Genomic DNA, 19746 nt, shown 5'->3' on the forward strand with positions numbered 1-19746 from the left:
TAGTCTCGGTTGTCCTTGGATTTTGCCTTGAAGACTAGCAAACAGCCTGGTAGGAATCCCCGACTCTTGCAGCCAGCATGGAGCACAATAAGCCGCTCACCCTTGCCAAGTGGCAATTTCCTGGCACAGAAAATCAGAAGAGGAGCTAGGGAACCATTGTGTTCCTGTGGTATGGGAAGTGTTTATCCACGTTTCTTCCAAGTATACGGGCTCATAACCCTCGTAACGTTTTTCTCGTATTGTGTGTAAGAAATGGTTCCTTAGTCGAACAATATCAGACCTCTCGCATAATGCATGTCTATTTTCGGAGCCTACTTTTTTGTAACGGAAACCACATTGGTGTAGCAATTTCCATAACTGATATTTTGAAATGGTCACAGAATGATTTGTCTCCATATATTTTTTTAGAGTACGGAGAGAGACATATATATTTTGTTTATACAGAGTCTTAATGGCGAGTGTGTGAGAGAGAAAGTGAGAGTGAGAGAAAGGGTGAGAGAGAGTGAGTGAGATAGTGAGAGAGGGTGAGGGTGAGAGAGTGAGAGAGGGTGAGGGAGAGCGAGAGTGAGAGTGAGAGGGTGAGGGAGAGTGAGAGGGTGAGGGAGAGGGAGTGAGATAGATAGATAGAATTTCAAAACAGAACAGTATTTCGTTTTTGTTGATCAAGTGAGGATACGCCCTTACACTATATCAGTAAAAGCGACAATTCGCTTACGGTTGGCACAGCGCAGGCTGCAATCTAGTCAAGATTTCTGGGATATCATCTGGGTATCTATGGGGGAACAAACAGTACCAAAAGAAACACCCTGTCCTGGAGAATTGTCAGAGATTAGAGCCCCTTACATAGACATGAAGACATTCTTGAAACTGGCATTCTAACTGGCACTTTTGAGGTGTGTAGCACATGAAATTGGCTTATGAAAACCAAGGGCAGATAACTATGAGAATGTGGGAGTGTATCTAGGGGTTAGTGTAGGTTAACTGCTCCACAACCACAGCAACCTGCTATGTCCTGCTGCAATGTAGCTTCAGGTACATTCTATGGCAAAAATGGTAAAACATCAATTTGCAAATTATCATTCCTGTATCCTGGAGCATCCAAATTCCATTAATCACAATCATTTGAATACTTCCTGTAGACCTCATTCCACCCAAGATCATAACGCCATCACCACCAAAGTGATCGCCTTCATGTACTTTTCTTGGATCGTCATAACTGATATAAACTGACGGCCAAAAGAAACGTTACCAACGATATTTCTAGGATAAAATATGACCAACACAATTCGAAGCAGCAATAATAATTGTATTGTAGAAATTCATCATTCAGAACAGTAAAATGCGAATTTACCAATTCAACAACAAAGTCCTTGACCTTCAACAGGGACATTTCTTGACAAGGGGTCATTCGTACAGTTTTCGATCAACAACATTGGTTACAACTTTAAGGTGACGACGGCCCAGACCGTTCAATACGGGATATGACCTCCATGAGCGGCAATGAATCTTCGAATGCGGCGTCGAACTGAGTAGACAATCGTCCTCACATCGACTGCAGGTATCCGATTCCATTCCTCACGGAGGGCAACGATCAACGCTTGTCTCGTGAAGGGAGGATGTTGACGTTTCCGAAGACGACGCCCCAGCTGGTCCCAGAGATGTTCTATGGGTTGGCGTTGAGGAAGTCTCTAGTAATACGGGCTTTATGGGGTGTGGTGTTATCTTGTTGGAACACCGTCCTTTGTTGACGCTGGATGAAAGGAAGAACCACTGGCCGTAAGATATTGTCAATGTAGCGTTGTGCTGTCAGATTGCCTTCGATGATGACAAGTTCCGTCTTCTCGTCACCGCAAATGCCGCCCCAGACCATCACATTTCCGCCCCCGTAAGCTTCCACCTCCTGGACACAACAAGGAGCAGTACGTTCACCACGTCGTTGACTCGCGTCCGCCCATCAGGTTTGAAGAGTTGGAACCTGCTCTCGTCACTAAACAGCACTCGCTGCCATTCCCTTTGTTGCCATCGCTGAGTTTGCCTGCACCACGTCAATCTGGCACGTCGATATTGACGGGTCAAGGTCATGCCCTTGAAAGGGCGATAAGCCCGGAGACCATAATGTCGTAGTCGTCTGGTCACTGTTTGTCTGCTGACCGGATGTCCTAAGCTGTTGGCAGCTGATGACGTCACAGTAAGAAATCTGTTCCTCAGATGAAGTACCCGTAAAAAGCGGTCATCCTGCGGGGTCGTGACCTTTGGTCTGCCACTCCGTGGTCTGTCTGCGGTTCTGCCAGTCTGTTGGAGACGTGCGACCAGTCTGGTAATGGTCATCTTGGAGCAATTCATGTTAATGGCAACCGCTCTCTGTGACGCTCCCATCTACGGCATACCTATGGCTCTCAACCTGTGGACATCAGTCAGTCTTGGCATGTTCGTTGGTGTTAATCATCGCAACCAATGATAGGGAACAGATTTGTGCGTAATTTATACCCGGAAATTGCACGATAATTTGGGAGAGAATGTTTTTTAAAAATTGCTGACAAACACCAATATCTCCTAAAATCCGCAAAGCACGTGCAAAGAACGACAGAGAACATGAATCATGGCTGTATTCATGAGATGTGTTCTTTACTGTTTTTGAACAGATTGGCATCTTTGTTTCAAAGTGGCAAATCAGTTAATGTTGGTTACTTTTCTTTTGGCCCTCAGTTTATTTATAAATGGTGATTAAGCTGGGCTTTAACTGTATTTAATCAGTATTCAAGTTATATCTTGGAGTGGCAGCTTGATGTGGAAAGCCTGAATTAATGCAGGTCTTAGACGGTTTACCCACTTGGGTGAAATTGAGATCAGGCATTGGAAATAATCCGTTAAATCATGAAAGATTTACATCTTTTTCATAATTTGGAGAAATTTAATTTGACAAAATAATGTGTGTATATGAATTTAAAACAATCATAAGGTGTATGATTATTATGTTTGAACTTTGCTGAATGACTTTCGTCACTATATGGCAGAGATATTGCAATGACTCTTTCAATCTCTTTGTATTGATTGCAATATAAAACTGTATTATTGTGAAACAGGTTTCTTTTAGCTGCCTCTATATACAAAATACAATGGCTATTCAAACTTGCATTACCAGCAAAAGATATGAGAATGAATGTTACAATGTAAAAACAACAACAAAATAACAGTCTGTGTGTTACAGTAAAAATATTTTCACTTTTTATTTCCAAGAGTTTTAACAAGTTTCTTCTATATAAGCATTTAATGACACCACATCCATTGTCAAACATGGCATAAGCGCTGTCAGTGAAACAGTCCACACTATCGGATATGTGTTTGTTTCTAGTCACATAATCCACTGTATGCCAGTGTGTAATCATGTTTATACAACCAACACTCACTGGTAGGCATCTTTGTTTGAGCAAACACATTCACATTATTTACTAGCCAGACACACTAACAGAACATTATGTCTGTGATGTGGTCAGGTAGACTGCATGTGTCGTGTTGCCTGACTTTGTGCCTGCAACACACTGCAGGATTGCTGTGTACATTCAGTTATCAGTATGTTCATCTTCTCAGTACCTCTATATGTACAAATAGAATAAATAATTGTCCAATTTAGCTACACATCTGCTCATCTGTGATGCTGAGCTCAGTCGAGGCGTGGAGAAACATCCATGTTATCTGAGTACAGCTGGGCCAGCTCCATCATGTGCATATGTTTGTTGCCAGTAGCTGCTGCTGCAGAAGCACACCGTCCTGCATATCTGCAAACAACACAAACAACAATCAAGAGTCTAGCTTCAAGAAATGAAGTGCAGTCAAACACTGTTTTATCTGTGGTTCGACACAACCAAAAGTGATGAATAAAGAAGGAACATGCAGGGACCAAGCTTTTACTTTGAGACAACTGTAAGTTCAACACATCAAATTATGACACAATGGTGTTTGACTGTACTTCCTCATTTGTGCTTAACTATGTTTAGGACAAATTTATATGACTTCCAAATCTTACTTCTCCTTACATATGTCTCTATTCAGTTGGGTTACATGTTGAAATTCGATCAATATTAAATTGAAGTTATCATTACAACAAGAAAAAGGTTTCATCACTATCCCCCGCTGTGAGTGAGTGAGTGAGTGAGTGAGTTGGGTTGGGTTCAACGTCCCTTTGTACAATATTCCATCTGTATCACAGCTTGTCAGCTTCAAGTGTGAGGAAAGCTCAAAGTTTTGCAGGTCTTAGTGAGTGAGTTGGGTTTAACACCGCTTTTGAACAGTATGGTTATATTACAGTGTGTCAGCTTGATGTGGGAGAAAAGCCCAAAGTGATGCAGGTCTTAAGGCATTTACCACTTTGGTGAAACCCACGATCAGTGGCTTCCGGCAGGCTCAAGGGATGCAAGTCTGCACAGCAAATTGGGGCACCTTATATGACCAGGCCACCAAGACCCCCTTGCCCGCCATGGGGCACACAGGAATTTTGTTGTTTATATAGTAGTGAATAACATGGATGTTAACATTAACCATAAAAACAAAGTCCTATATATCCTTAAGAAGAGATAGGCACTAGTGTGGCTTTATGTCATGAGAAAATCTGATTAAATTTGACACACAAAAGTCAAATTCTCTGGAATAAACAAATTATGGCACCCATTTTTGGTCTTGGTAAGTGTAGAAGTTTCATTCATGTCACTTCAGTAGTTTCTGAGAAAACTTGTCTTCATTGCAGACACTATGCACGAGTCAAGGGCCGAGCCTTGTATGCACAAAATCTAAATGCATGTAGCAAGAGATGTAAAAAAAATTTACAGCACCAATTTTCAAACTTTGGATAAGTATCTCTTGGATAAGCATGCAAACTTTCATTCAAGCAACTTCATTAGTTGCATGGAGCAAGAGCCTTAACTCTGTATAAAATGAATTTAAGGCACCGTTTCCAACTCATTGGAGATGGTGACCAGTAACTTCAGCGAGCAAAATTTAATTTCTTTAACTCAACAGCTTTAGAGAAAATTTGTCCCCATTCAGATGCAGACGGAAGGAAGGGCGGATGGATGGACGGACGGACAAACTCAAAACTCAAAACCCCACTTCATGGTGGAGGAAAATAAGAAGGAATTAGTAGTGACAACTCGGTGAATCATTTATATTGAAAATTCAAGTTTCAGTATCCTGACAGATGATCTATGGTTTATTTTGCAGCACTTGGACATATACTCATTTGATACAGGGGTTCCTAATTTGATTAATGCCTCGGGGCATGCCCAGAGCTTGAGACACGTCACTTCATTCCAATAAAATGCATCAACTAGATGTAGGTAAATTGGGGAGGTGGGAGGGAATACCTCCTCATGCAACATAGGCAGTATTCTAAGAATTATACCCAATGACAAGTACTGTTTGATAAATCCTTCGAATACCATAAATATTACATAAAAGCCAGAATACTGTAATGGTGAAATATTTACACTAAGTTTTCATGAAATAATAAGATCCACAACAAGTGCTTTTATAAGTTATCATGATGTAACATTTATACAAATTTTTATATAATTATAGAACAGCAAGTAATATATATTAGGATCCAGGAAAAATTCAAATAAAAAATATTAGTAGTTCCAGTTAGAGCTTTTAGATAAATAGCAGTCTAGGGTAACAAGAACCCATCACCCAGACACACTATTCAATAAGACAAAAGTTATGTCTACATAGTTGAATAGATTGCTTTGAACTATTTTATTTAAGTAAATCTGTCATCACCTATATTAGAATATCATTGAGCAAATACTTCAATTTAGACTCAATAAGGTTTAGCCCCATACAAGGTTGTCTATTCTGATATCATACTGTATTTCCAGTAAATATGACAACAGGATTAGTGCCAGTCTAACAGGATTTAGTATTCCCCTCTCTCTTGCCATTCTATTACAGAGAGAAGCAAGATGTTAGGCAGTAGGGGTTTAATGCTCAAACCAAGGAAACCTCTCGCCCATGGCACCCTCAGCTATATTTAAGGTACTGTTCAAGCTGTTCTTGTAAATAAAATTGTAATTAGTCTCTTGTGACCCCTGCTCTTTGTTACTAATTCCCCACAAAAACCAGCACACCATTTGGAAGGTTTTGAGGATCAGAACATAATCATAATAATACACCAGAAGGTTGGGTTGGATCTAGCATAAAGTAATCCAAGATAGCTGACGGTTAATGACACATATACACACAGAAACGTTTAAGAAAATGCACAATAACTTGATAGTTGCACTGTAAACAACGTTATACAGTGATCCCTCGCTACAACGCTACCTTCGGGGTCCAAATAATTGATAAACATTATAGATGATCAGCGGTTTAACGAAGGTCGAGTCGTAGGTGGTAGATGACCAACAAAACACTATACATGTTTCAGAAGTTATTTATGATTCATAGAGTAAAAAAAGAATTGATCGAGTATTAATATGTGCTTTCAAAAAAACCCAACAAATCGTATCCCTTCAGGTGAGCAAGCAGGTAGATCTACAACAAACTTGGTCAATAAAAGTATGAAATTTGATATAAAACATCACTAGACATGATGATTTACGAGGGCTGGCTGAAAAGTTCTAAGCCTGACTGTGAAAGACCCGTACCAAGTCGATGGTTTTCATTTATTTCTCCACATAGTCCCCTTCCAGGTTTACACACTTTTGCTGCAAGGCCAGGATGCCGGTCAAGAAGAAATTTTCTTCAGCCACCCTAAAAAAGTCATTCACAGCGGAAATGACGTCATCATTACTAGGAAAATTGCTACCGGCTTGTTCCTTTTTCATTTTGGGAAACAGATGGAAGTCTGACGGGGCCAAATCGGGTGAATAAAGGGGATGGTCAATGAATTCGAAGCCACAATCATGGATTGCTGACATGGCAACCACCAATTTGTGAACAGGAGCATTGTCTTGGTGGAACAGGACTCCTTTTGTGAGCATTCACCGTCGCTTAGCTTTGATAGCTTCACGCAACTGTCTCAGTAGGTCAGCATAATATCTTCCATTAATAGTCTGGCCTTTTTCAAGATAGTCAATCAGCATAATACCCTTGGAATCCCCAAAGACTGAAGCCATCACCTATCCAGCAGAAGGAACCGACTTGGCTTTTGGGGGGACTGGTGATTCCGGATGCTTCCATTGTTTAGACTGAATTTTGGTTTCTAGTTGAAAGTGATGAATCCAGGTCTCATCCATGGTTATAAATGGGGCCAAAAAATCTGCTTCGAAACGGCATAAATTGTCACAGGACGTCGGGAATCTGACACTTTTCTGATCCGCTGTCAAGAGCTTTGGCACCCATCTTGCGAAAACGTTATGTTGACATTTAATTGTCAAACTGCCTCAAATATGACTTTAAGCATGTCATGGTACGGCATTTATGATATGTGTATCCATTCTCTTGCAACTAAAGTTCGTTTCAAGGCGTCAACAGCAGTAATGTGACCGTGGTTGCTGTAAATAATGGTGAGTTGTACGATCTACCGATCACTTCGCATACGATTTCGCTGAAATTATTGTAAACATTATTTTAATTAAATGAAATTTTGAATATAATTGAAAAAATATATTGCAAACATTAGTCCAGATAAACAATGAACATTTTTTTATATTACCAGATATTATAATAATAGGATTAAATTGCGTACTTCAGTTCAGATTTGTTGACTGTTATGGGATCGTGGTGATTAACTGATAATGTTTTCTGAGATGGGGGAAAACATCGCGTCATTGGAAAACTTGAGGTTACTGAAAATGTTAGTTAATTTGGGGAGCCATGCTTTAACGCCCGCTATAACCAAGTTAGCGCTATATTGAAGGTCGCAATAACGAGGGAACACTGTATAGGCATTTCCATGACATTATTTCCAGTCTATGATGTCATTCTTCGTGGTGTCAATGTCATTTCCGTTTCTATGGGTGATCTCATTTGGTTCTAATGACGTCACTTCTGTCTCTGACACCTTTTATGGTTACACTGATGTCACATCTGTTGCCGAGGACCTTTTTTGCTGTCTTAACTTTTGTTGAACCGTAGATCACCTGCAGATATTCTGGTGTGGCCCAGTTGTACACCTCTGGTCTGTCCAACCCTAGATGGCAACTGGGAAACCACAGCCTTGGCAGCCACTAAAGGCTTCAGGGAGTATAGACCCTCTAGATATGAGAATATCTCAAGCAGATATAAATACATGAACACATTTTTGGACATTTACTGACGGCTGGCGATGACTTGTTCAACAGAGACGGCCTTCCATGACGCTAAGGATTTTGATAAATTTTGTTGTAGAGTCGCTTATTCATGGACTTCTAAGGAGCAGCCATTTATGTTGATAGTCGGATCAACAAGTTCCACCTTGGGAATGTACATAGTGTTTTGATATCGTCCATTTGAATTGATTTCATGAGTCGCTTTTAGGAAGGGATGGGTGCCAACAGATTACCCCTCATGTTGAAGACGAATGTTGAAGTATCCTTCTATCGTCCCATAACGATGGAGCAAGAAACCCGCCACCATGTGTATTGTTGACAGGTGTTTAGGTGAAGGTTGTGCAGGCTGCTGTAAAGTACGTCTGATCAGGGCTGACGGTACTGTAGTGCAGGGCTCCGGATAAAAGCCGTATAGGCGTATGTAAGGATGGAAATATGCACGATTCGGTGGGGGATAATTTTGAAAATGTATCAAATACTCATCACACCATACATGTACGTAAGCAGCATATTTTCTTGTGCATAGTTCGCTCTTTTTTCCAAAACAGCTGTGTAAAGGGAGTGCGCATAATACATGCCATAATGAGTGTTCATGTTTTTTTCCCCAACGCAAAGTGAATACCACGAGCACATAACACCGAATATACCATGTCAATAAATCTGTACATATGTACGCAAATTAATCAAGTAATTATACTGTCTGGTTACCAAAAGTGTTCACTGCACATCCGGACTTATGTTTGTAACATTTTTTAATGAATATTTTCATTCAATTTGTATACATTAATTTCGGTAAAATTGCATTCAAAGTGATTGGTAGAAGCACCCACGGTCAGATATATGTTATTGATGCCTTGAAACAAGCTTTAGTTGCCATACTTGGCTCATTAAAAGTCATTATGGTTATAGTTTGACTGTTATATATGCCAACATAAGATCGCAATAGCGATCTGCTGTACCAAAGTAAGTGCTATGCTTATGGTTATTATTATTATAAATATATATAGTAAAGCTGCAACTTCAAGATATTGGAATATATTATTCCTGATAAAATAATAGTTTTGGATACAATTCTTCTGATCATTGCATCAAAATTCTTTTAAAGTCATATTATTGTGTAAATTTTTATGGAAACACAGGTAGATTGTGAGAAAATGTGTGTACAGCTGACTGCTGTTTCCAGCCTAGTTTACGAGAAAATACACACGGTAATCTTAATCTGCATATTAAACAATGCCTAGCAGAATTTGAAATTCATTTTAAACAGTAAATCATCATGTCTTTTGATGTTTTATCTGAAATTTGTATTGACCATGTATGCTATAAGCTGTGCATTTACCTGACTTGGCTGAAGGCCTACTATGTTAAAAAAAAGTCTACTTATAATACTCTCCCTCCTCCTCCCCCCCCCCCCCCACAATACTGAATACCCTAGAGGAGGGTGCACATTATACAATAGACATATATGTACAATGAAAATAATATTGTTTATTGACTTGCTTTCACAAAAGTAGCAATGCAATGGTTGATATCTAAAATGAAATTCATTCATTAAATGCCATTCAGTACTCCAAGTGTACTCTTCAGTTTTGCCAGTACTCCTATATATTGAAATAATGAGGAGCATATTCTCCTGATGCTGAAAAACTATCTAGAGCCCTGGTATTGGTTGTTGAAGTGGACTTTCCATGAGGGGAGGGAACAGCCTGGGAAATCATGTCCTGTTTGGCCAAGCCTGGTCTATGAGGATAACTACACAGCCTGAGTCCGCCACTTCTAAGAATCGATCTAGAAGCGGCCATGAGTAAAATATGTACGCAAACATGCCTTCCCAATTCAACAACAGAGCTTCCCCTTGTGGAGCCTGTGGATCTGGTACTGGACTGACATAGATGGGGTGCTTGTCAAGATGTGGAGTGTCCCAAGGCATCGTTATCCACTTGCAGACTTGGTAAAGAAGAGACCAATCTGTTGATATGACATTCTTCTTCTAGGACAAACAATCCACCAATACTCAAGTGTGTTGGTTGTGTGGCAGGCTTCCAATCTACACTTGATCAAGTCTGCTAAGCCGAATAATTGTATAGTTTCCTTCAAGAAACATGATTTTGTTCCCCATTGTAGTTGGAAGCTATGCATTTTGATGACAGTGTGCAAAGCTCTGCTTGGTTGAAGATTCACGTAAAGTTCATCTGAGGGTGCCAAAGGATATACCCTGTTGTAAGCGGAACCTGGCCTATGAAGATGATGACCTGTGCAGGACAAAACTCAGACTTGGCAGGAAGAAGCCAGGAACTCAACTAGGAGTTGTATCCAGCAGAGTGTGTATCGTTGCAACTGCTGTTGGTCCAGATCAGCTAATAGGAGGTCGTCCATGTTGTCTTGCAGTCTGACAGACGCAGATGAGCAAAGCCTGTAAATATAGCCATTATCTGAGCCATGGTGCCTTTGAAACTTGTCTCTCCGTCCATTGCCTGTGAAACGGACATACTTTTGCCACTCAGAATGGATACAGAGATAGCGGTCTAGCTGACTTATTAATCTCCTATTCTGAGAGCACTTCATAGTTTCTTGATCATTTCCATCTGCAACTTGGGCAGACGTAATAGGTTATCTTTTTTTAAAAGAGTCTGGTTGATGATCATGCGTAGCTCTGAAGTGTTCTCTCTTTTCTTCACTGGGAATTCCAGAGAATAGAAACTTCCTCTGAATTCCGATATGGTGAGTGCGAAAGGAGCTCCCTTCTCTAGTAGCGCCTGGATGACCCATCCTCCAACCTGGTCCCTCCTGGATGGTGAGGTGGGTGAGGTGAAATGGGGTTTAACGTCGCTTCCAAGATTATTGCAATTATATAGCGACGTGCATGCACGTGTGTGTGTGTGTGTGTGTGTGTGTGTGTGTGTGTGTGTGTGTGTGTGTGTGTGTGTGTGTGTGTTTTGAGCGCCAGACAGGGTAACAACAAGTACCATCTTTTAACGTCTTTTGGTATGACACGGCCGGGGATCGAACCCCGGACCTTCCGCTCCGCTCTACCACTAGACCACGGAGGCGGTCCTCCCTCCCAGATGGAATAATATGACCTGTAATGCTGGAAGCTGATGGAAGTGCAGCTTGCTTGTAGCTAAGTGGAACCATGTTGAGAATCCAGCTGTCATACATGACATGCTGCCAATAGTTGGCGTAATCTCGGAGACATCCCCACCAGATGCCCCTAGAGAGTCATAAACAGCGCCCTCTGCTGCCCCTGGGTGTTTCCCTACTTACTCCTTGATGACGTTGGAAGGTATGCCTGTCTTTATTGTCCAAGGGGAGAGGGTGTGATGAACTAGGAGGCACACAAAAAGAATCACGGCCTGGATGCCCACATAATTTTTACGCCAGAATAGAACAACAAAAATATAATTGATAACCTAAAATACTTTAGTACTGAATTGTAACACAAATATGTGTGCTCAAATAATTGAAAAACTTTACAGTGTGTTATGCTGAGCACACAAAAGAAAGAAGTTGTGTCTCCCGCTCTGTGCCTGCACTGAGGCATTTGATACGATATGCAGTATTCCTAACAACTGATCAGGATGGATGACAGTGAAGAGGACAGCTGTTGAAATCTAAAGACATTTTTTGTGTGATGTTAGATCTTAACCAAATTGCAAGAATATTGGCAATGATGTAATAGAGGAAAGGTATTCGAAGGAACGTTGTAAAGTTTCAACTTCATTGGTGCTGTGGTTTCTGTTTATTGTTTAACGCTGCACTCAGCAATATTTCAGCTATATAACGTCAGTCTGTAAAAAATCAAGTCTGGACCAGACAATCTAGTGATTGACATCATGAGCATCAATTCACACAACTGGGAGCCTGACCACCTGATTCCGTTAACTCGCCAATTATGATAAGTATAGTCACCTTTTACGGCAAGCATGGGTTGCTTTGTGGTTTCTGGGGAGAGTGTATTTTGTGAGAATTTAAGAGCATGTTCCAAACTACAATAGTTAGATATCATGAAAAACAGAACAAAAGTGTTCAGCCCCACTACTAACTACACATATGCCCAATTTCATTATATTTTTAAAGTGGCAGACACATTGAAATTCAGATTTAAATCTGTTGACTGTCTGTTTCTTGTCAATGCCACACTCAGCTATATTCAGCTTTACCCGGTAATATACAGCACATGATACATACTCGAGATCCACTGAACTGTTGATCTTCTTGAGGACAGTGTTGATCCTTGGCTCCACATAGAACCATGCTCCCATGTTCTTGTGTTCCTCCTGGGCCCAGCACAACCTGGCACGGGGGTACTTGAGTATCTCCGCCTTTACCAGGTCGAAAGGGAAAGGTGTCAACTGAAAGCACACGATAACATAACTTAGGCCAGACATTTGTATTTAATTGTTTTTTGTTCTTCTTAGTGAACTCAAGGTCCTGACCACAAAAGCACCCTGGGGTTTGTTCTTAAGAGTCAATGACAATGAAAGCTGATTAATCCACTGCTACCTGACTGGTACCTTCAGCCACCTCAGTAGGATGGTGTAAGTATGTATCATCACTACACTTGGCTTTTCCAATTGTATCAAATAAATTAGGGTAAAATAGGTTTAAAACATAAAACTCCAAACACATAAAAGTGTACAATCGACAATTTGGCAAGTGCTGTAATACAAAAGGTTCATGAATGACTTACGCGCTGGAAATGTAACTAAACTGATTGGATTTGCTGGCATGGAAACAAGACAAAATTCAGAAATGCACACATTCCATAATAGCAAAAGACACCATTTCATGGCTAGACTGATATCTGTGCACATTTTGATCAAGAAATATAGAAAATTCTTGAGTTAAGCTATGGAAACTAATCACAATCCAAAATCAGGTGAGAGCTGACCTCACACACATGACCAATGCAATACAACTTGGAAACATGAAAGACCTACATCACCAGCTACCTTAATAACAATAAAGTGAGGAGAGAAACACCAACACACAACGCCATTTAGAAAGTGGTGAAATGTAACAAATGTTATATTTGGGATAACACTTTCTTAGTAAAGTACAGATTCTAGTACTTTTTTTTAGTTGAGTTCCATCTAGGACTCTAACCCACACTTGTGGACTGCGTGGAAGCCTCGGTGGCCGAGTGGGTTTGATCGCTGACTTTGTGTGCTGGCAATAAGATGCCTCACTCTGGCAGTGTGAGTTTGAATCCTGGATAGGACTGAACTAGTACTAGACTTGACATTGATGAGTGTGTACTAGACTTGACAGTGATGAGTGTGTACTAGGCTTGACAGCGATGAGTGTGTACTAGGCTTGACAGTGATGAGTGTATACTATACTTGACAGTGATGAGTGTATACTATACTTGACAGTGATGAGTGTGTACTAGACTTGACAGTGATGAGTGTGTACTAGACTTGACAGTGATGAGTGTATACTAGACTTGACAGTGATGAGTGTATACTAGACTTGACAGTGATGAGTGTGTACTAGACTTGACAGTGATGAGTGTGTACTAGACTTGACAGTGATGATTGTGTACTAGACTTGACAGTGATAAGCATGTACTAGACTTGACAGTGATGAGAATGTACTAGACTTGACAGTGATAAGCGTGTACTAGACTTGACATTGATGAGTGTATACTAGACTTGACAGTGATGAGTGTATACTAGACTTGACAGTGATGAGTGTATACTAGACTTGACAGTGATGAGTGTATACTAGACTTGACAGTGATGAGTGTATACTATACTTGACAGTGATGAGTGTGTACTAGACTTGACAGCGATGAGTGTATACTAGACTTGACAGTGATGAGTGTATACTATACTTGACAGTGATGAGTGTATACTATACTTGACAGTGATGAGTGTATACTAGACTTGACAGTGATGAGTGTATACTAGACTTGACAGTGATGAGCGTATACTAGACTTGACAGTGATGAGTGTATACTATACTTGACAGTGATGAGTGTGTACTAGACTTGACAGTGATGAGTGTGTACCAGGCTTGACAGCGATGAGTGTATACTAGACTTGACAGTGATGAGCATGTACTAGACTTGACAGCGATGAGTGTATACTATACTTGACAGTGATGAGTGTGTACTAGACTTGACAGTGATGAGTGTGTACCAGGCTTGACAGTGATGAGTGTGTACTAGACTTGACAGTGATGAGCATGTACTAGACTTGACAGTGATGAGTGTATACTAGACTTGACAGTGATGAGCGTATACTAGACTTGACAGTGATGAGTGTATACTAGACTTGACAGTGATGAGTGTATACTATACTTGACAGTGATGAGTGTGTACTAGACTTGACAGTGATGAGTGTGTACCAGGCTTGACAGCGATGAGTGTATACTAGACTTGACAGTGATGAGTGTATACTATACTTGACAGTGATGAGTGTATACTATACTTGACAGTGATGAGTGTGTACTAGACTTGACAGTGATGAGTGTGTACCAGGCTTGACAGCGATGAGTGTATACTAGACTTGACAGTGATGAGCATGTACTAGACTTGACAGTGATGAGTGTGTACAACAGTTGACAGAGTGTACTAAGTGCAGGGGGAGTCAATGACCTGCTCCACTCTTCCTATGGCAATCTGTTCGACCAGATTCTTCTTCTCTCTCTCCTTCACAAGTTCATAGTACACCTTGCCAGTACAGAGGATCAGCTTCTTGACTGTGTCCGCATTACTGGCTGCTACCCCCTTCTCAGGGTAGAATCGCTGGAAGTGAGTTCCCTCAAACATCTCATCAAAGCTTGAGCGTGCCTCGGGCAAGCGCAACAATGACTTTGGTGTCATCACCACCAGCTGTAAAAGTGTAGAACATATTAAACATTGAACTTACCTTGAAATTTCTAAAAGCAACAATACTATAAATAAGCCATATCTTTAACCCTCTTGGTGCCATGGGACCATATATGGTCCCTCACTCTTCCCAACCTCTCAGTGGCACAGGACCATATATGGTCCCTCACTCTGCACACCGTCTCAGTGGCACTGGACCACATAAGGTGTGAACTGTGAATAAAGATGTCAAACATGAGTGCACAAAATAAAAATTATAACCATCATCCTAGCTTTAACATCACGTAACCCAAATTTTATACAGTATTACAGAATACAAAATTCGGTGAGATTAGTAAGGCTTAAAAAAAAAAAAAGAATTGGTTCTCAGGCAATGTTTTTTGAAAATATAGTGCAGGCGGTGTTCTTTTTTTCATTTTTGGGGTGGGTGGGTGGGTTGTTTGTTTGTTCAAACTAGTATGTAACCAATAAACAGTTGTGTAATCAATAAGCAGCTGTGTAACCAATAAACAGTTGTGTAACCAATAAACAGTTGTGTAATCAATAAGCAGTTGTGTAACCAATAAACAGTTGTGTAATCAATAAGCAGTTGTGTAACCAATAAACAGTTGTGTAATCAATAAGCAGTTGTGTAACCAATAAACAGTTGTGTAATCAATAAGCAGTTGTGTAACCAATAAACAGGTGTGTAACCAATAAACAGTTGTGTAATCAATAAGCAGTTGTGTAACCAATAAACAGTTGTGTAATCAATAAGCAGGTGTGTACAATCAACCTGGGAGAGGGCCTCCCAACATAAATGTATTCCTTGGTGAGACAAGAGTCATCAGAAGATGACAAATCTCCCCGGCCCTACAACTTCGCAAGAACAAATCATCTGCCTGTTAAAGTCCACTTGATGAAGAATTTCTATCTGATCTGTCTGTCAGTATACTAGAGTAGTTATTGAGCTATCAAAACAATACCGTGGAATTGGGATTCGGAACTTTGTATTTCTGTCAGGTTCACACCAACATGAACAGTCAAAGTCAAACTTGTTGCCAGGGATATTGAAAAAATGTAAATTCTAACAATCCCTAAATAGCAAAAGGCACAAGATGACAAACTGATCACAGGTGTGCATAGTTTTAAAGAAGAATACCTATTAGTTTTAAAGATGCAGTCAAAGTCAAACTTCTTGCCATGGAAACAGGAAAAAATATATATCTCAATTCCTAAATAGCAAAAGGCACGACTTCAACCCCTGAATATTACATGTTCCAAGTTTGATTCAACGCTGTTGAAAAGTGTTTTAGTGCTGCTCCAGAAACGTCACCTACCTCCATTTCAGCAAAGTCTAACTTGTGTCAATGGATACATGGAAAAATGAAATTTTGAAACATTCCTAAATAGCAAAAATAATTTTTTTTAAATTACAAAATAGCAAAAGGCTCCACTTCAACAAGTGACTGATACATCTTTCAAGTTTCGATCAAATATACTGAATGGTTTTCGAATTCTGCCCTGGAAATGAAACCCATTCCCAATGGAGTCTATGTCCAACTTCTTTCCATAAAAAATAAAAAAAATAATAATTCAAAAAATCCCAAAATATCAAAAGACACCACTACCATATGTGACTGACAGATTTGCCAAGTTTCGATCAAATACACTGAATGGTTTTCGAGTTCTGCCCCTGAAAAGGAAATGATTAGACAGACAGAGACAGACTGGCTGATCGCTATATCCCCCTGCATTATATGCCGGGGGGATGAAAAATACTGGAATAAAGTATTTGACTCCCATTGGACTTGGAATGTTTAAGGATTTAAACATTTTTTTTTTTAAAATGGAAATAAAAACGAAACATGCAGCGAACTTTAAGATGATGCAGGCGGTGCCTGAGAACCAAGACTTTTTTAGCCTAAAGTGATTACCGTGATTCTCGACGTTGTAGTGCCATGTTTGAACTTCAAGCGAATCACGATAATTTTTATTATGCACCCATGTCACATACACGTAAGTTCACTATTATAATATCAGACAATCAATTTTAAAAAGAAATTTATCAGACTGGTCAGAGGATTTACCTTTCGCCACCATACAGTTATTTAAGTAAGGCTAGCGATGTTTAGTCCGCAACAGAAGTCTTTTTGTTCAAGTATTGTATATTATTATCGACTGTGTGTCATGGAGATTTAGCACAGCGCTAGAGACAAAATGACAGTACAGAATGTCGAACTGTTTATGATGCTGATTTATAGTAAATATTCAAATTTAAGATATGGAAAGCTCAGCTGTGATTGTTGATATTATGGTGGTATAGTGTATATTTATAGGCAGGAAGTTCATGATGAACACGTAATCACTGACTGGCCAATTTATGTCCGAAATAATGCACTGGGCATGTTTTTTTGTCTACCAGTTGTTCTTCATGCTCACCCATTTCAACAAATAACTGCTGTTTTTTTTCATATGAAATGACTAAGGGTCATGAGTGACTGATCAAACTACCTGACCGTGTAAATGAATTGCCCTAACCGTTTTCGCAAAAGGTGATTTCAAAAGAGTGGCCACGACATCTAACGTGAGTAGTAGTATAGACAATGACAGTTCTGGACCACTTCCACTGGAGCCAGATTTATATACCTATACTGCTACTACAGATTTTTTTATGCAAAAATGATGATGCGCACAAACGATCGTCATGCTAAGCAGTTGCTATATTTTGCTACGCAGTTGCTAAAACTTGCTTAGCAAAATATAGCAACTGCGTAGCAAAATATAGCAATTCAAGCGGCATTCAAGCTGAGACGAGGATGTATGTTTTCTTGTGGTCAGAGTGAACAAATTTTTCAGATTTTTTAGCACATAAACAGTATATACATTGAACAACACTTTAATCAAAGTAATTCATATTTTTGTAATTTTCTCATTCATATAATCTAGGTTTTACTTATAATTGTACTGTAAAAACAATAATATTCCTTTTTTCACATGAGCAAGTTATCGTTTTCTTGTATTAAATTTAGCACCTACTCTTCTACACTTCTTGAGCTTTCAAATTCAAGTATTAAAATAGTCCAATTACATCTCGTTTCAAGCTTTTTATAAGTTAGATTTAAGCCATTAACAACACATCACAACACCCAAAGTATAAATAAGTGGTCTGCATGATTGCACAATGTGTTTAACGTTGCATCCAAGATTATTGCACTTATATAACAACGTGCATGTGTGTGTGTGTGTGTGTGTGTGTGTGCGTGTGTGCGTGCGTGCGTGCATGCGCTTGTACAAGTTCGGACTGATGCCGATTTATAGTGCTAGCACACTGAGATACCATGCTGCAGTTTAACATGAATACCTCACTCAGACACAGTATACTGACTCCGAGCTGACCAGTCCTTGTTTTAGCCCCTTAATGCCGAGCGCCAGGCAGGGTAACAACAAGTACCATCTTTTAACGTCTTTTGGTATGATGCGGCCGGGGATCGAACCCTGGACCTTCCGCTATCTGGGCGGACGCTCTACCACTACACCACAGAGGCGCTCGATTGCACAACCAAGCAATGTTTGTATGACATATGGCACCCAAGTTACGAGAGATCGAAAGTAGGTTTTTGAATAGATTTGCTGCTTCTGAAAACGATTCAGTGATTTTCAATGAATCTATGTGTACTTACTTTTTGGTGGTAGTATGTTAATTTAATCTTGTATAATTATTAAGAAATAATGTCAATTTGAGTATTGTTAGGGCTGTTCAGAAATCTTTTTCATTTTTTCCTTTGAAAATGTCCGATGTCAAATACCCCGAAGTTGTATTTTTACCTTTAGCCTGCTGAATTGCCTTAGCATAAGGCGATGTAAGGAGGGTGGACGATTTCAAACAGGTCGGCGCTTCATTAAACAAGGGCCAATTGAAGAAACATTTTGCACATTTATTCCTGATAGATAACTACATACTACTATCATCATGTCAGTTGCAGAAATACATTTGTGTTAATCCAACGTGTCATGTTATAATATTTGCAGGAAACAATTAATGACTCATAAAGTCCCCCTCATAAATTTTAACCAGTCTTAATTTCAAGGGTTTGGGTTGAATATTTACGATATATGAAAATACAAATACCGTGTCATGATGCTAGCAGACGTTTGAAAATCAAATATGGCACGCTTCACCTGACCTCGGCATAACTTATTGCTATTTTAATATCAACAAAGTTTACATTGACTTCATTTATATTATATGCCTTGGCATATCTTCTCAATCTTGATGAAATGTTTTATCATAATGTTTGTTTGTTTGTAGTTTAACGCTGCACTCAGCAATATCCAGCAATATGATAGCGGTCTGTAAATAATCCAAAAAGTCTGGACCAGACAATCCAGTGATTGACATCATTAGCATCAATCCACGCAATTGGGATCGATGACATGCATCAACCAAGTCAGCAAGTCTGACCATCTGATCCCGTTAGTATCATAATGTTCAGCTCTTTGTTTGCAATAAACATGAAAAAATGAATATAATCATACATATTTAGTTTAGTTTACTTGGGTACAAAATCCAGTTGTTGTGTACCTAGTTTCATCCGTTCTGAAGATTGGGGGAGAAGTAATAAACGTTTTAAAAACAATCTTAAATATTCTAAATTGTCCTTATTGCTTATTGCAATGACAGGCCAA

The 19746-nt window shown here is 39.7% G+C and overlaps 1 protein-coding gene across 2 annotated transcripts in view; it reads right to left on the reverse strand.

Annotated features, from left to right (window-relative positions):
* Positions 1-3198: 3198 nt before the first annotated feature.
* Positions 3199-19746, reverse strand: part of LOC139468161 (2-oxoglutarate dehydrogenase complex component E1-like) — a 96358-nt gene continuing 79810 nt past the window's right edge. For both annotated transcript variants that reach the window (XM_071249947.1, XM_071249948.1), the window contains exons 18-20: positions 14845-15081; positions 12432-12595; positions 3199-3776 (exon numbers count right to left, since the gene is read on the reverse strand). In XM_071249947.1, coding sequence (XP_071106048.1) covers positions 3662-3776; positions 12432-12595; positions 14845-15081 — 516 coding nt within the window. In that variant the 3' untranslated portion in view covers positions 3199-3661. The remainder of the gene's footprint in view (positions 3777-12431; positions 12596-14844; positions 15082-19746) is intronic.

This window comes from Haliotis cracherodii, unplaced genomic scaffold, assembly GCF_022045235.1.
Source record: "Haliotis cracherodii isolate W230 unplaced genomic scaffold, xgHalCrac1.p SCAF_2, whole genome shotgun sequence".
NCBI classification, from domain to species: domain Eukaryota; kingdom Metazoa; phylum Mollusca; class Gastropoda; order Lepetellida; family Haliotidae; genus Haliotis; species Haliotis cracherodii.